This window comes from Oncorhynchus tshawytscha, linkage group LG03 (genome assembly GCF_018296145.1).
Source record: "Oncorhynchus tshawytscha isolate Ot180627B linkage group LG03, Otsh_v2.0, whole genome shotgun sequence".
Taxonomy (NCBI): domain Eukaryota; kingdom Metazoa; phylum Chordata; class Actinopteri; order Salmoniformes; family Salmonidae; genus Oncorhynchus; species Oncorhynchus tshawytscha.
The window spans coordinates 24016242-24032621 of NC_056431.1; the positions used below are offsets into that span (position 1 = coordinate 24016242).

Genomic DNA, 16380 nt, shown 5'->3' on the forward strand with positions numbered 1-16380 from the left:
TGACTCTCTTATTTGCGGAGGTAAGCAGCAGATTGCCCGAATGCCAGTCTTATTTTCATCACTGCCTCCAGCAGACCATAACATGTGTAATTCACACAGGTTTCGCTCGGCCAGGTGCCTGCCAGCATCCCACAAAAATACATAGTGTATGTGATGGAGGAGGTCTGGTCAGCTGTGTCTGTCTCTCTATGCCAGGTGTGTGTCTCCTAGGCCTTTCTAGGGAGTTTTTCCTAGCCACCGTGCAGGTCTACACCTGCATTGCTTGCTGTTTGGGGTTTTATGCTGGGTTTCTGTACGGCACTTTGTGACATCAGCTGATGTAAGAAGGGCTTTATAAATACATTTGATTGATTCATTGAGGTAGACTGTACGACAGATGGCAGGTGACTGAGAACGACAATGTCAATATGGAGGAGACTTGTTCCCATAGAAATAGAATGGCTAGATGGGCATGACCATTCTAGTCATTCAATTTCTATACCCGCCGACTGTTCAGTATCAGAGTACAATTCAAAACAATATAGCTATACTGTATAGGCTACATGCAACTAGGTTTGATACTAAGTACATCATAATGACTTCCCAAAGTCATACACTATTTGCTTCTTCCAGCATTGCTGCGCTGTGTGGCATTATCATACTTGCCACTGTGTTGCACAGAAGAGACATACCTGCTCCACCGTCATTGTTTTTAGCCCTGAATGAATCATTTAAAGCACGTTGCCCCAGTGTTTACCCTGAGAGACTATGTGGAAGAAACTCAGCTCAATGCTGAGTGTTGCATAAGGAATGTAGGACGACAGTGCTGAGTGGACAAAGGAGCCAAATATTCCCCCCTAGGACTTTGTGAGGCCTCCAGAGCCTGGGCAAAGTTATGTTTGAGCAGGGAGCTTCCGGCTCAAGCTGCCAAGTGTGAGTCACACTGCCACTGAGGCACTGACCCAGTCGTAGAGCTCTCGCAACCAACACGCTGTCCAACACCCTGTCCAACTGTTTCTATGCCTAAAGGTTTTTGCAGGTGCAACCTGTGATTCCATTGTGGTCACAGGATGAAATGCACACACAATCAAGGCCCAATTAAGCTGTACACACACAATAACAAACTTTGTGCCACCTAATCTGTGTTCAGTATACTCAAAAAGACAGACAATACTTTTTAGTATGAAACTACACCTTTAAAATGTTCTGTTTGGCTAAATTAAGGATGACTTTTGTCATAAAGAGAGGAACCTGCATGTATTTTGTCCCCCCCTCTCTAAATCAATCCGCTCCTCCCCGGTAGAATCATCAAGAGGCAGACAGGCAATTGCCTTGTTTGTTCTGCCAGGGAGAGAATTCACTCAGCCCTGACTGTCGATGAATCAGCCGGACGTTCTGGGAGAGGAGCGTGGGGTAAAGTTAGAGAAGCAGACCAGCGAACCGAGATCTTGTAGCTATTAGAGTGCTTAGTGGACTAAGCTTTGGTTTGCCAGTGGGGGAGATGTACAGTGGGGCAAAAAAGTATTTAGTCAGCCACCAATTGTGCAAGTTCTCCCACTTAAAAAGATGAGAGAGGCCTGTAATTTTCATCATAGGTACACTTCAACTATGACAGACAAAATGAGAAAAAAAATCCAGAAAATCACATTGTAGGATTTTTAATGAATTTATTTGCAAATTATGGTGGAAAATAAGTATTTGGTCAATAACAAAAGTTTATCTCAATACTTTGTTATATACCCTTTGTTGGCAATGACAGAGTTCAAACGTTTTCTGTAAGTCTTCACAAGGTTTTCACACACTGTTGCTGGTATTTTGGCCCATTCCTCCATGCAGATCTCCTCTAGAGCAGTGATGTTTTGGGGCTGTTGCTGGGCAACACAGACTTTCAACTCCCTCCAAAGATTTTCTATGGGGTTGAGATCTGGAGACTGGCTAGGCCCCTCCAGAACCTTGAAATGCTTCTTACGAAGCCACTCCTTCGTTGCCCGGGCGGTGTGTTTGGGATCATTGTCATGCTGAAAGACCCAGTCACGTTTCATCTTCAATGCCCTTGTTGATGGAAGGAGGTTTTCACTCAAAATCTCAGGATACATGGCCCCATTCATTCTTTCCTTTACACGGATCAGTCGTCCTGGTCCCTTTGCAGAAAAACAGCCCCAAAGCATGATGTTTCCACCCCCATGCTTCACAGTAGGTATGGTGTTCTTTGGATACAACTCAGCATTCTTTGTCCTCCAAACACAACGAGTTGAGTTTTTACAAAAAAGTTATAATTTGGTTTCATTTGACCATATGACATTCTCCCAATCTTCTTCTGGATCATCCAAATGCTCTCTAGCAAACTTCAGACGGGCCTGGACATGTACTGGCTTAAGCAGGGGGACACGTCTGGCACTGCAGGATTTGAATCCCTGGCGGCGTAGTGTGTTACTGAAGGTAGGCTTTGTTACTTTGGTCCCAGCTCTCTGCAGGTCATCACTAGGTCCCCCCGTGTGGTTCTGGGATTTTTGCTCACTGTTCTTGTGATCATTTTGACCCCACGGGGTGAGATCTTGCGTTGAGCCCCAGATCGAGGGAGATTATCAGTGGTCTTGTATGTCTTCCATTTCCTAATAAATGCTCCCACAGTTGATTTCTTCAAACCAAGCTGCTTACCTATTGCAGATTCAGTCTTCCCAGCCTGGTGCAGGTCTACAATTTTGTTTCTGGTGTCCTTTGATAGCTCTTTGATCTTGGCCATAGTGGAGTTTGGAGTGTGACTGTTTGAGGTTGTGGACAGGTGTCTTATACTGATAACAAGTTCAAACAGGTGCCATTAATACAGGTAACGAGTGGAGGACAGAGGAGCCTTGTAATGGTTTTCCTTAGGTGAAAGAGAGTCGGACCAAAATACAGCGTTGTGATGATTCATGGTTGTTTAATAAAGGAAAAACTATACATGAATAAACTACAAAATAAATAAATGTGAGAAAACCTAAACAGCCTATCTGGTGACAACAAACACAAAGACAGGAACAATCACCCACGAAACACTCAAAGAATATGGCTGCCTAAATATGGTTCCCAATCAGAGACAACGATAAACACCTGCCTCTGATTGAGAACCATTCCAGACAGCCATAGACTATGCTAGATACCCCTACTATAATACAAACCCAATACCTAACAAAAACCCCAAGACAAAACACACCACATACAAAACCCATGTCACACCCTGGCCTGACCAAATTAATAAAGAAAACACAAAATACTAAGACCAGGGCGTGACAGAACCCCCCCCTCCCCCCCAAGGTGCGGACTCTCGACCGCACAACTAAACCCATAGGGGAGGGTCCGGGTGGGCGTCTGTCCACGGTGGCGGCTCCGGCGCTGGGACGTGGACCCCACTCTAACAAAGTCTTAGTCCCTTTGCCTCGCGTCCTTAGATAGGCGACCCTCGCCGCCGACCTTGGCCAAGTAGTCCTCACCAAGGGCCCCACTGGACTGAGGGGCAGCTCGGGACTGAGGTAGCTCGGGACTGAGGGGTAGCTCGGGACTGAGAGGTAGCTCGGGACTGAGGGGTGGCTCCGGACTGAGGGGAGACTCTGGAACGAGAGGAAGCTCAGCACTGAGGGGTAGCTCAGCACTGAGAGGAAGCTCAGCACTGAGAGGAAGCTCAGCACTGAGAGGAAGCTCAGGCAGGTAGTTGGCTCTGGCAGATCCTGGCTGGTTGGCAGTTCTGGCAGATCCTGGCTGACTGGCAGATCCTGGCTGACTGGCGGATCCTGGCTGACTGGCGGATCCTGGCTGAATAGCGGATCCTGGCTGAATGGCGGATCCTGGCTGAATAGCGGATCTGGAAGATCCTGGCTGACTGGCAGCTGTGGCTGCTCCATGCTGACTGGCAGCTCTGGCTGCTCCATGCTGACTGACAGCTCTTGCAGCTCCATGCTGACTGGCTGCTCTGGCTGCTCCATGCTAACTGGCTGCTCCATGCTGACTGGCGACTCTGGCTGCTCCATGCTGACTGGCGGCTCTGGCTGCTCCATGCTGACTGGCGGCTCTGGCTGCTCCATGCTGACTGGCGGCTCTGGCTGCTCCATGCTGACTGGCGGCTCTGGCTGCTCCATGCTGACTCGCGGCTCTGGCTGCTCCATGCTGACTCGCGGCTCTGGCTGCTCCATGCTGACTGGCAGCTCTGGCTGCTCCATGCTGACTGGCGGCTCTGGCTGCTCCATACAGACTGGCAGCTCTGGCGGCTCCTTGCAGACTGGCAGCTCTGGCGGCTCCTTGCAGACTGGCAGCTCTGACGGCATCCTGCAGACTGGCAGCTCTGGCAGCTCCTTGCAGACTGGCAGCTCCTTGCAGACTGGCAGCTCCTTGCAGACTGGCAGCTCCTTGCAGACTGGCAGCTCCTTACAGACTAGCAGCTCTGAACAGGCGGGAGACTCCGGCAGCGCTGTAGAGGCGGAAGGCTCTGGCAGCGCTAAACAGGCGGGAGACTCCGACAGCGCTGGAGAGGAGGAAGGCTCTGACTGCGGTGAACAGGCGGGAGACTCCGGCAGCGCTGTAGAGGAGGAAGGCTCTGGCAGCGCTGGACAGGCGAGGTGCACTGTAGGCCTGATGCGTGGTGCTGGCACTGGTGGTACTGGGCCGAGAACACGCACAGGAAGCCTGGTGCGGGGAGCTGCCACCGGAGGGCTGGTGCGTAGGAGTGGTACTGGGTAGACCGGACCGTGCAGGCGCACTGGAGCTCTTGAGCACCGAGCCTGCCCAACCCTACCTGGTTGAATGCTCCCTGTCGCCCTGCCAGTGCGGTGAGGTGGAATAGTCCGCACTGGGCTATGCAGGCGAACCGGAGACACCGAGCGCAAGGCTGGTGCCATGTAAGCCGGCCCAAGGAGACGCACTGGAGACCAGATGCGTAGAGCCGGCTTCATGGCACTTGGCTCGATGCTCACTCTAGCCCGGCCGATACGCGGAGCTGGAATGTACCGCACCGGGCTATGCACCCGCACTGGAGACACCGTGCGCACCACAGCATAACACGGTGCCTGCCCGGTCTCTCTAGCCCCCCGGTAAGCACAGGGAGTTTGCGCAGGTCTGCTACCTGGCGTAGCCATACTCCCTGTGAGCCCCCCCCAAGACATTTTTGGGGCTGACTCTCGGGCTTCCGTCTGCGCCGCCGTGCTTGCTTCGCCAACTCCATTCTCCGATAACCTTCCGCGCACTGCTCCATCGAATCCCAGGCGGGCTCCGGCACTCTCCCTGGGTCGACCGCCCACCTCTCTATCTCCTCCCAAGAAGTATAGTCCATACTCTTACAGTCCAAAACGTCCTCCCATGTCCATTCCTCCTTTCGCTGCTCCTGCTGCTGCCCGTTACCACGCCGCTTGGTCCTGTTGTGGTGGGTGATTCTGTAAGGGTTTTCTTCTGGTGAAAGAGAGGCGGACCAAAATGCAGCGTGGTGGTTATTCATGTTTAATTTATAAAGACACTATACAAGAATAAACTAACAAAAACAATAAACGTGCGAAAACCTAAACAGCCCTATCTGGTGCAAACACAGAGACAGGAACAATCACCCACAAACACACAGTGAAACCCAGGCTACCTAAATATGGTTCCCAATCAGAGACAATGACTAACACCTGCCTCTGATTGAGAACCATATCAGGCCAGACATAGATATAGACAAACAAGACATCCAACATAGAATGCCCACCCAGCTCACGTCCTGACCAACACTAAAACAAGGAAAACACATACGAACGATGGTCAGAACGTGACAAGCCTCTTAAAGAAGAAGTTACAGGTCTGTGAGAGCCAGAAATCTTGCTTGTTTGTAGGTGACCAAATACTTATTTTCCACCATAATTTGCAAATAAATTCAGTAAAAATCCTACAATGTGATTTTCTGGATTTTTTTTCTCATTTTGTCTGTCATAGTTGAAGTGTACCTATGATGAAAATTACAGGCCTCTCTCATCTTTTTAAGTGGGAGAACTTGCACAATTGGTGGCTGACTAAATACTTTTTCCCCCACTGTATATCATATTGTTATTGTCATGATGTGCTTTATCATTCTTGTGTGTTTATTGTTTTACATTATTGAGGCTGAGAGTCAGTTGAGTAGCTCAGCAGAGACCACAATGCATTTTGATCTCATACTATGACATGCTGGTACAGTATGTATGTACAGTGAACTGCAGGTATTTGCGTTACGATCATTCGCATGTTATGGGATCCTAAGCATTTTATGATCATAAGCATTGTGCTATATAAAGTTCCTCCATGGACAAGGGGTTTCCTAATCAACCTTGATTCCACCTGTTGCCCCTGTTACCTTCTAGAGACTATAAAGTAGATCAATACAACATCACTCAGACCCACTTCCAGACAAGCTGCTGTTTTGGAATGAGGACAGGTTGAATTCCATCACTATATTGTGGTGTGTTAACGCTTCTCACTCTGCCATTTTCTCACCTGGCTTCTTCCTCTCTCTTTCTCCGACCAGCTCCCCACCCGGCTCAGGACCCAAACCCCACAAAGGAAGACGCTGAGGGGTTGACAAGCCCCTATCAAACAGGCCCAGCCCAGATAATGGAAACCTACACGAAAAAGGACAAAGAAAAGAAAGTGGGGACCCACACAAAACTGGACGTCATCCCGAAGTCACCTGCTACACCGACGTTGCCCATGCCTGGCTCAAGTCCTAGCCCCAAACCTAATAAAGGTAAGTCACCCTATAATGTGGTGTTACCAGTAACAAAGGAAATGGTGTGAAAATGGCTGCCCATTAGCAGTGGTGTAAAGTACTTTCGTAAAAATAATTGAAAGTACTACCTAAGAAGTTTTTGGGGGTATCTGTACTTTACTTTAAAATTTATATTTTTGAAAACGTTTATTTTTTACTTCACTACATTCCTAAAGAAAATAATGTGCTTTTTACTCCATACATTTTCCCTGACACCCTAAAGTACTAGTTATATTTTGAATGCTTAGCAGGACAGGACAATTGTCAAATTCAAGCACTTGTCAAGTGAACATCCCTGGTCATCCCTACTGACTCTGATCTGGCGGACTCACTAAACACAAATACTTCATTTGCAAAGATGCCTGAGTGTGGAACCGTGCCCCTGGCTATCTGTCAATAAAACAAAACAAGAAAACAGTGCCGTCTGGTTTGCTGAATATAAGCAATTTGAAATGATTTATACTTTTACTTTTACTACTTAAGTATATTTTGCAGTTACATTTACTTTCGATACCTTAGTATATTTAAAACCAAATACTTTTAGACTTTTACCTAAGTAAGTATTTTACTGGGTGACTTTCACTTTTACTTGAGTCATTTTCTATTAAGTTTCTTTACATTTATGCAAGTATGACAATTGGGTACTTTTTCTACCTATGCCCATTAGTATGTGTTTCTATCTACCATAGAGCATTTGAAGTAGTTTATGACCATTTTCAGGGGTATGAACACAAACACAGCATTAGATGTCCATGATTGTGTAATAAAGGCTATCTTCCTGTGATTATTGAGCAATTACCTCAGCATTCAAGTGATGTCATCCGACCCCTCGGGGGGAAAAAATGGTTCAGCCCAGAATTATCCTGACCACAGGCTTTCAGTGCTGGAGGTAAATCCAATAGACCTGGTGCAGGGAGTTAGTTACAGCGCTTACAGCTCACATGACAAAATCCATTAAGCTAGAATTGTTTTGCAGTAGGTTTATAGAATTTGGCCAAAATGTTTTTTGTTTGTTGTTGTTGTAATTTCTGATGCAATGTTGAGTGGATGACTAATGCTATTTGTGTGTGGCTCAGTTGGTAGAGCATGGCACGCCAGGGTTGTGAGTTCGATTCCCACGGGGAAACAGTATGAAAATGTATGCACTCACTACTGTAAATCGCTCTGGACAAGAATGTATTTGCTAACAGGCTAATCGCTAACAGGCTATAGCTAGCCTGCTTGCTAATCACCTCCGGTCTTTAATAAAAGTTGGAGGAATTAATCTGACTGGGCATCACATTTCACTGAGTGATGCCAGGGGGGGGCATTTAGCCTAGCTTGACCCGCTGTTGCACCACCACCACATTTGTTTCCACAATGCCACTACTTGTCCTGGCCCCAGCACTGTAGCACATGCAAACACTAAGAAATATGTTTGGGGGGATTTGTGAACAGTCTTACTTCCTTTCTACCCATTTTATTCTTTGCCCATTCATCTATTGATTGTGGTCATGGTCTATTTAACTGTAGCGTGAGGTGGCAGAGCTAATCCAAATTAGTTCTACTGACTAACTTCCCCAGATGATCACAGTAACACCAAATTAGAATACTGGTTTTGGTGTGCCAGATCCGATACAGTCAGATCAAGGAACTCATTTTAGCGACATTCTAATTGAACTGCAGGATCCCTCAGTAGATAACAGATCTCAGATCAGCTTTTGTAAAGTAAAAGATATTGGTAGCAACTTACTTAAAGCCGACAGGTATAATGCTTTATAGCCTATCATAAGCCTCTGTAGTGTCTTATGACAAGGGTTATAATGTTATGTCTCTGGAAGGTCTGTTGGAAGCATTTGAGCACCAATAAGTCAACACACTTCTGAGACAGCACATTCTAAAAGGGCTTTTGTCACTTCCTCTCCATCAGGTTGCCTTTCTGCTCAGTCATGCAAGCTAACTTCTGTGTTATATCTTACCCCGAGGGTAGGAGGAAAAGGACGAGAAACAGTCTGCAGCTCTTAATTAGCTCAATTAAATGGCAAGGCATGCATTTGGGGGCACTACCTCCATAATGTCCGCTTTAATTATACTTTGGCACATCTCAGCCTTGGGTCTGACAGCTCATGGCACTTGGCCACCGGCGGTCCGTTGCCTCCCGGGAGGTTTTCAAGAGATCATTAAAGGGCCAGGGATTTTACTCTTCACTGTCAGGGGGCCCTGCTGCTTCAGTTCAGCCAACCACACGCACACGCGCGCACACACACACACACACACACACACACACACACACACACACACACACACACACACACACACACACAGCTCCCCCAAACAGCTCCCCCAAACCCCTCTCCATGGCACTTGTTAATTGTTGCTATGGAGAATTGGTTTTTACTGTAACACTTTCTTGTGGATTTCCCATGGACATAAATACAGTGCCTTCAGAAAGTATTCACACCCCTTGTCTTTTTCCAAATTTTGTTGTGTTAAAGCTTTCAATTTAAAATGGATGTTTTGTCACAGGCCTCCACACAATACCGCATAATGTCAAAGTAGAATCATGTTTTTGGAAATTGTAACAAATGTTTGAGTCAATAAGTATTCAACCCCTTTGTTATGGCAAGCCTAAGTTCAGGAGTAAATGTATGTGTCATGTTCATACGAATGAGACCAAGGTGCAGCGTGGTATGCATACATTCTACTTTATCTAAAGAATGAAACACTGAACAAACTAACAAAACAAACCGTGAAGCGATATGAATAGTGCAGACAGGCAACTAAACATAGAACAAGATCCCACAAACACCAACGGGAAATGGCTACCTAAATATGATCCTCAATCAGAGACAACGATAAACAGCTGCCTCTGATTGGGAACCATATCAGGCCACCATAAACATACAAATACCTAGACCTACCAAACCCTAGACATACAAAAACCCTAGACAATACAAAATCCCTAGACAATACAAAACCCATAGACAATACAAATCTAGCGTATCCACCCTAGTCACACCCTGACCTAACCAAAATATAAAGAAAACAGAGATATCTCAGGTCAGGGCGTGACAACATCATCTCTGAACCCCACACATACAATTATCTGCAAGGTCCCTCATTCAAGCAGGGAATTTCAAACACATATTCAATCACAAAGACCAGGGATGTTTTCCAATGCCCCGCAAAGAAGGGCACCTAAAAAAAGCAGACATTGAATATTCATTTGAGCAAGTTATTAATTACAATTTGGATGGTGCATCAATACACCCAGTCACTACAAAGATAAAGGCGTCCTTCCTAACTCAGTTGCCGGAGAGGAAGGAAACCTCTCAGGGATTTCACCATGAGGCAAAGGGTGACAGATTCAGAGTTTAATAGCTGTGATAGGAGCAAACTGAGGATGGATCAAAAACACCGTAGTTACTCCACAATACTAACTGACCTAATTGACAGAGTGAAAAGAGGGAAGCCTGTACACAAAACAATAGCCTAAAACACAAGGCCAAATCTACACTGGATTTGCGTACCAAGAAGACAATGAATGTTCCTAAGTGACCAAGTTACAGTTTTGACTTTAATCTGCTTGAAAATCTATGGTGAGACTTAAATGGTTTTCTAGCAATGATCAACAGCCAATTTGATAGAGCTTGAAGATTTTTGTAATAATTCTGGACAAATATTGCACAATCCAGGTGTGCAAAGAAAGCTCTTAGAGACTTACAAATAAATACTCACAGATGTCATCGCCGCCAAAGGTGATTCTAACCTGTATTGACTCAGGCGTGTGAATACTTACGTAAATGAGATATTTCTGTATTTCATTTTCAAAAAATGTGCACAAATTTCTAAAAACATGTTTTCACCATTATCATTATGGGCTATTGTGTGTAGATGGGTGAGGAATTTAAATTTTGAATTCAGGCAGTAACACAACAAAATAATATGAATGCTTACTGAAGGCACTGTATAGCCAGAAAACTATGCCCATCTTTGTCCAATGAGAGAAGTGGTCCATTTTAAAGGATACCCATTGGATATGCCCGGACAAAAGTTCCCTATACATTCAACTCGGAACCCAGAACCAAATCCTGTGTGCGCTAGCTAGCTACTTTGTCTTTACAGTCTGCCATGACATCTATGGATCAAACTGCTCCTCTATTCCTTTCAAAAAGGCAAGTAAAACAGATGACAGAGAACCATATTGTTGAGATTTGAGGAGTACGCTGCTAACAGTCTGGAACCCAAACACGCTGCAGTGTTTCTGGGTCAGCTTGATTCTGTTTCTGTCTCGGTGGCTCCTGTAGGTGACTCATCGTGATGGTCAGGGCCTACATACACACACACACACACACACACACACACACACACACACACACACACACACACACACACACACACACATACACACACACACACACACACACTAGCACTATACATAAACAGACGTAGTTTCAAAGTGGGTCAGAGGATATTATAGGGAGGCCGCTGCTGTTCTGTCCTGTCTGGCGGATTGTTTCAGCACTGTGATGATTGTGTTTTAATGTGTTAGAATCCACTGAAGTATGAATCGTGACATGGATGTACAACATATGGTCTGTGTATGGAAGGAATGGATGGAAGATGATGCTGGAAGCCTTCACACACACAGTAGAATTCAACTTGGCCAGTTAAATGCCGATCAATTGTCGCGAAACGTTAGTAATTGGTGCTTGGCATTTGAGAATGACATCATAGTAATTACAGTATGGTGTTTTCATCCAGGGAGTTGTTGCTTAGGTCGTAATTATGCAATGAATCATATGCGGCATGATCGTCTAATTATATTAATTGTTTTTTTGATTATCATTCAAAAGCAATTGGGGTGAAATTGGTAATTGGTTATGGCTCGGTGGCAGTGTTCCACATGGAATCCATAGCAGAGAACCCAGAAGGGTGCAGTAGAATTCCTGTAACAGTAGGACTATGCTCTCCAGGCATGAGTTAAGGTGCTCAGAGGAATGCAGACACCAGAGATGCTACAGTGGGAAAAGATGAATCAACACTTTTTCCAGTCAGCAACCAATCAGAGACTTTTGAACATACACAGTGACTTGCAAGACAGCTCTGCTTGAAGATCGAAGAGGACCTCTATAGAAATGGATTGTTCTGATGTACAATGTTTTTTTTTTGTCTGGAAGTTGGACAAAGAACATCTCTCCCTTCCCCAACGTGGTTGTTTATGTGGTTCGCATTTCCTATAAGCCACTAAAACGGCTACATTGAATGCTGAAAGAACATGGTTGACTTGGCACAAGTGAAAAATAAACCCTGTTTATAGCCATATCCTGTCTAGGTTTAGGTGTGTTACTTAACTGAATGCAATTACATGTTCGATCATGAATCCTCACCAGGACACTGTAGACAAGGTGTGCCATGGTGTAACCACCAGTCCTAATCAGAGTGTTTTCCCACATTGCTCATTCACTTCTATTAGACACTAGGGTGGAGTCTCTATCTGGCTCTGGCTCTAGGAAAGTTGCCAGATTTGACTGCCAGCTTCCAGCGTTTTATCGCTCTGCAGATGTGGGGCTGGATTGGGGCTCTTTTCTCTGTGTACAATGACCTCTCACATTCACTTCCTCGCTCTTTCTCTCGTTGTCTCATTCTCACCCTAGACGCAGTGAAGTCAGAGGACAGACAGAAGCTGGCCAAGGAGCGGAGAGAGGAGAAGGCCAAATATCTGGGTAAGCTGAGATGGAGGTTGAGAGGAGGAAACTCTGTACACAGGGAGAGGATGCCCCCTAGTGTTGGGGGGTAAGGGGTGGTGGCAGATTTAGTTGTAGGTTGTGTCTGCGTTGGCTTTGTTTTCAGGCCAACACATGGTGTGCACATGTATCACATAAACATTTGGGGAAACGTTGAAGGAACGTCAAACCAACCTAGGCTGTGGCTCAAGCTGAGCACTTCAATGAGAACGAAAACCAAGCCAATGATTTAGTATTTGGCTTTCAAGAAACATTACAGTTTTCAACGTGCGAGCACCAAATACATGTTCATCTGCATTTTATTAAAACAATAGCCTAGCTAACCCCTTTTTGTTTGAACTCACAAACGCTTTAACGATTCCCAGCTCTGAACATATATGTTTAACCTAACGTCAATTGATACAGACTTGTTTTCAATTGATAGTAGCATAAGTCAATGCCCTGCTTCAAGTTGCCTTAACAATTCTCTGGCTCTGTTTCTTTTGTCAGTCAAGATGGCTGCCTGTCACCCGCTTGAGTGTTGTTGTTTGTTTGTTTCACAAGCCCCGCTGTCCTTGGCTCTAGTGACACCCTGGTGATGTGCACTGCTTTGCATGATTGACAGTTGCTCTTGTCTTCTCTTTCGCCCATCTCCCCTCCAGACAAGCTCGGCCAGATACAAGGTAAATCACACCCTGTGTGTCCATGGTGGTAGGTGGTGGTGGTGGTGGTGGTGATTCTCGTTGTCGTGACCTGCAGTTTTGACCTGTTACCTTGATTGATTTGAACAATTGTGTATGTTTGTTGTTCAATCACCCTCTCTACAATTTTTTTTTAATGAACTTTCTACATTACCATGGAAATGATTTCTTCACGGTACCAGGCAGCCATTGTGAGTGTACCAATGAGTTTATCAGTCAAGTTGCCAAGGTTAGAGGATCCATGCCCATTCTATTTATTCTATTTCTTTGTGAGCTGCTGCTGCAGGGAGGGGGCGTTGCCTAGGCAACCGAAGACTCGTTTGCTACAACACCTTGCTTGTTTCAACAAAGCGCAACGCTGTAAATTGTCCATGTTACCGCATAAACAGACTCAACCTCATGTATGCTCGGCCGTCCGGTCTTCAGTCTGCTGTTCATTCCACAAATTTGTATATATATATATATTATATAGTTATGGGGGTTATTTTATTTTCATGACGGTCTTCATCCGTAACCGTCGGTTACACGGTTATATGGTAATTGTACCAGCCCCACATTGTGTTGGTGCACATTTATGTTCGTAGGACGTTAGCCTAGTGTCTACTTCCATCACGTGTTTTCCTTCCATGTTGAGTAAATGATACAAACTAGGTGTTTCCACACAGGTGTTGTCCCTGAGTTAATTAAGCATTATATCATCCCATCATGTACAAACTTATTGGGCAGGCTGTTTTTTGGGGCATTATTTTGGCTACCATGGCTATGCCCCCATAGGATGACAAGGTCCCCCTCCACAGGCACGAGTGGTCACTGAATGGTTTGATGAGCATGAAAACGATGTAAAACATTTGCCATGGCCGTCTCAGTCATCACATCTCAACCCACTTGGACACTTATGGGAGGTTCTGTAACGGTGCCTGAGACAGCGTTTTCCACCACCATCAACAAAACAACAAATTATGGAATTTATTGTGGAAGAATGGTGTCGCATCCCTCCAAAATAGTTGCAGACACTAGTAGAATCTATGCCAAGGTGCATTGATGCTGTTCTGGCGTCTCGTATTAAGACACTTTATGTCGGTGTTTCCTTTATTTTGTCAGTTACCTGTATAATCATATCATTTATGACCACTATATGCAGTTATTTTGCCATTTTATACAGGAATTATAAAGAGAGGATAGGAATCAAAAGTCACATCACCCTTGCTAAACGGCAAATGTGTTTATACTTAATCCCGGGAACCCAGATCCAAATCGCACATTTCCTGGCCAGCTACTTCATGAGTAAACATTTATGTCAACAGTCTGTCATGAGAGACACGTTTTTACTATAAAGGTCATGTTCGTTGTCCCGTTGTCACAATTGGGAGTACAAAGCTGGGAGCTGCTTAAGTAAAGAACCTCATAGAAGTAACCTATATGCCTTCTGGTAAATCCAGCCTTCATCATCGTAGTAAAGTGTAGTAGATCTTGGCTAAAATGGGTTATACCATTATGGATCAGTCTAATTGTCAGTTCACTGGGGCAGGAGGCCAGACAGAGGGTTTCTCCCTGATCTAATTCCTTCATTCACCGAGATTCAATCTATAAACTTGTGTTTGCAATCCCAGCTAGGAGGCAATCCCGGCTAACAAGGCCAGTCTTTTAAAGTATCAACATCTGGAGTGTATTGTGTCTTCTTCAAATGTAGGCTATAAAGTGCCATTTTTTTGTGTGTGTTCCCCCCCTCAAACGAGATCGGATTTTCTCCCTGTATGTTTTAGTGTTTTGATAGGCCTCTACTGAGTAGTGCATGAAATGTTCACGAAGTCGCAAGAAGACGTGTTTGGCCCTGTGACCATATGAGTTGTCCGTTCTTGGCTCTCTGTAGAGTGTAATGCATACTTCATGTGGACAGGGAGGGAACAGGACTCAATAACTGATTATTTCCCGGTTCTAGCCGCTGCCTAGCAGACATAGATGTTGAGTGTCAATGTAGGGAAGATCGTATTTAAGTCACATCCACAGGGGAATGCAGTGCTGTTGATCTCTTCAATATACACACACACACACACACTTTTTAATTGGCTCAACTGCCACTACGCCATCCTATTCAAACCACGTCAAAACTGATATCAGATAACATGGGGATGTTAGTAAATGACCTAAGATCAGTTATTAACTGAAAGTATCCATTTATCGTACAAAATAATTGTCTATTTGACATCAGCATTCAAAACAAAAATCCCTATGGCGTTATCTTTCTCCTACTCCTCGATGCTATGCGTGTTCTAGGCTAGCCCGGCCACTGTGCTGCTCCCTGGCAATGTGCCGAGATCTCACGTGGGCCTTGTCAGTGTCACACTCACACTGTCACATATTTGACGTGTGAGGGCGGTGTGCAGTCTGTCCTGCTCTCACTGTGACAAGTCGCTGTGCCTTTTGAGTCAGTGGAGGCGAGAGCTGTGTAAATCTCCATCCATAGCCAGCCCTGACATGTAGCCTCTGTGGACACTGGAAGCCTCGCTTCTCCTTCTTCTCTTCCCTCCTTCTCACTCCCCATACTTCAGATTTCCACAAGGCTGAATCTCCGAGACAGTCTACACGCAATTACCTCTGCTGCTAGCCCTCGAAGCTTTGCCTCGGCAGAAGTTAATAATATGCCCTTGCATTACTGGAGTTAAACTACTGTTATTACATTTGAATTACGTTGTAGCGAAATGCACACTCACTGTAGCAGATAAGACATGGGAACTCATTTTGTTAGCGCTGGGGCCCTCTGGCCTGCTGTGGCATGGAGAGCCTACTCCTCTCAAATAAAAGCACAGCTGTGCGCTTTGCGATAAATCTAAGCGTTTGCCTTCAATGTTGCCCCAGTATACCCCTAATGTAATCGGATAACTACTCGTTTTTGTTGCATCAAGCACCCCCCTCCAAAAGAAGCTGATCCTTCATTGGGGTTTATTCAATAAAGCCAAAAGATATAGTCGCTTATGTGCAAAGAGAGAGAAGCACCGCGTGTCCCAAATGGCACTCTATTGCCTATTTAGTGCCTTAATTCCCTATAGGGCTCTGGTCATAAAGTAGTGCACTATGCAGGGAATACGATGCTATTTGAGACACAGAGGCAGTCATAAAGATGGTGGCGTAATACCACCTTATAAGCCCTCTTTGAATGGCTCAGGGGGTGGGGACGCTTACCATATCAAAGTTTATTGTGCAGTTTATTGAAACCGGCGCTTGATGCGATTAACGTGGTGAAGTGTCAGTCCAAGGG

The 16380-nt window shown here is 45.3% G+C and overlaps 1 protein-coding gene across 7 annotated transcripts in view; it reads left to right on the forward strand.

Moving 5' to 3' along the window:
- LOC112246613 (MAP7 domain-containing protein 1-like) overlaps positions 1-16380 on the forward strand; it is a 64155-nt gene that overhangs the window by 25278 nt on the left and 22497 nt on the right. For 5 of the 7 annotated variants that reach the window (XM_024415050.2, XM_024415049.2, XM_024415053.2 and 2 more), the window contains exons 2-4: positions 6479-6697; positions 12355-12423; positions 13086-13106. In XM_024415050.2, coding sequence (XP_024270818.1) covers positions 6479-6697; positions 12355-12423; positions 13086-13106 — 309 coding nt within the window. The remainder of the gene's footprint in view (positions 1-6478; positions 6698-12354; positions 12424-13085; positions 13107-16380) is intronic. The other 2 variants (XM_024415051.2, XM_024415055.2) reach the window with 1 other exon arrangement.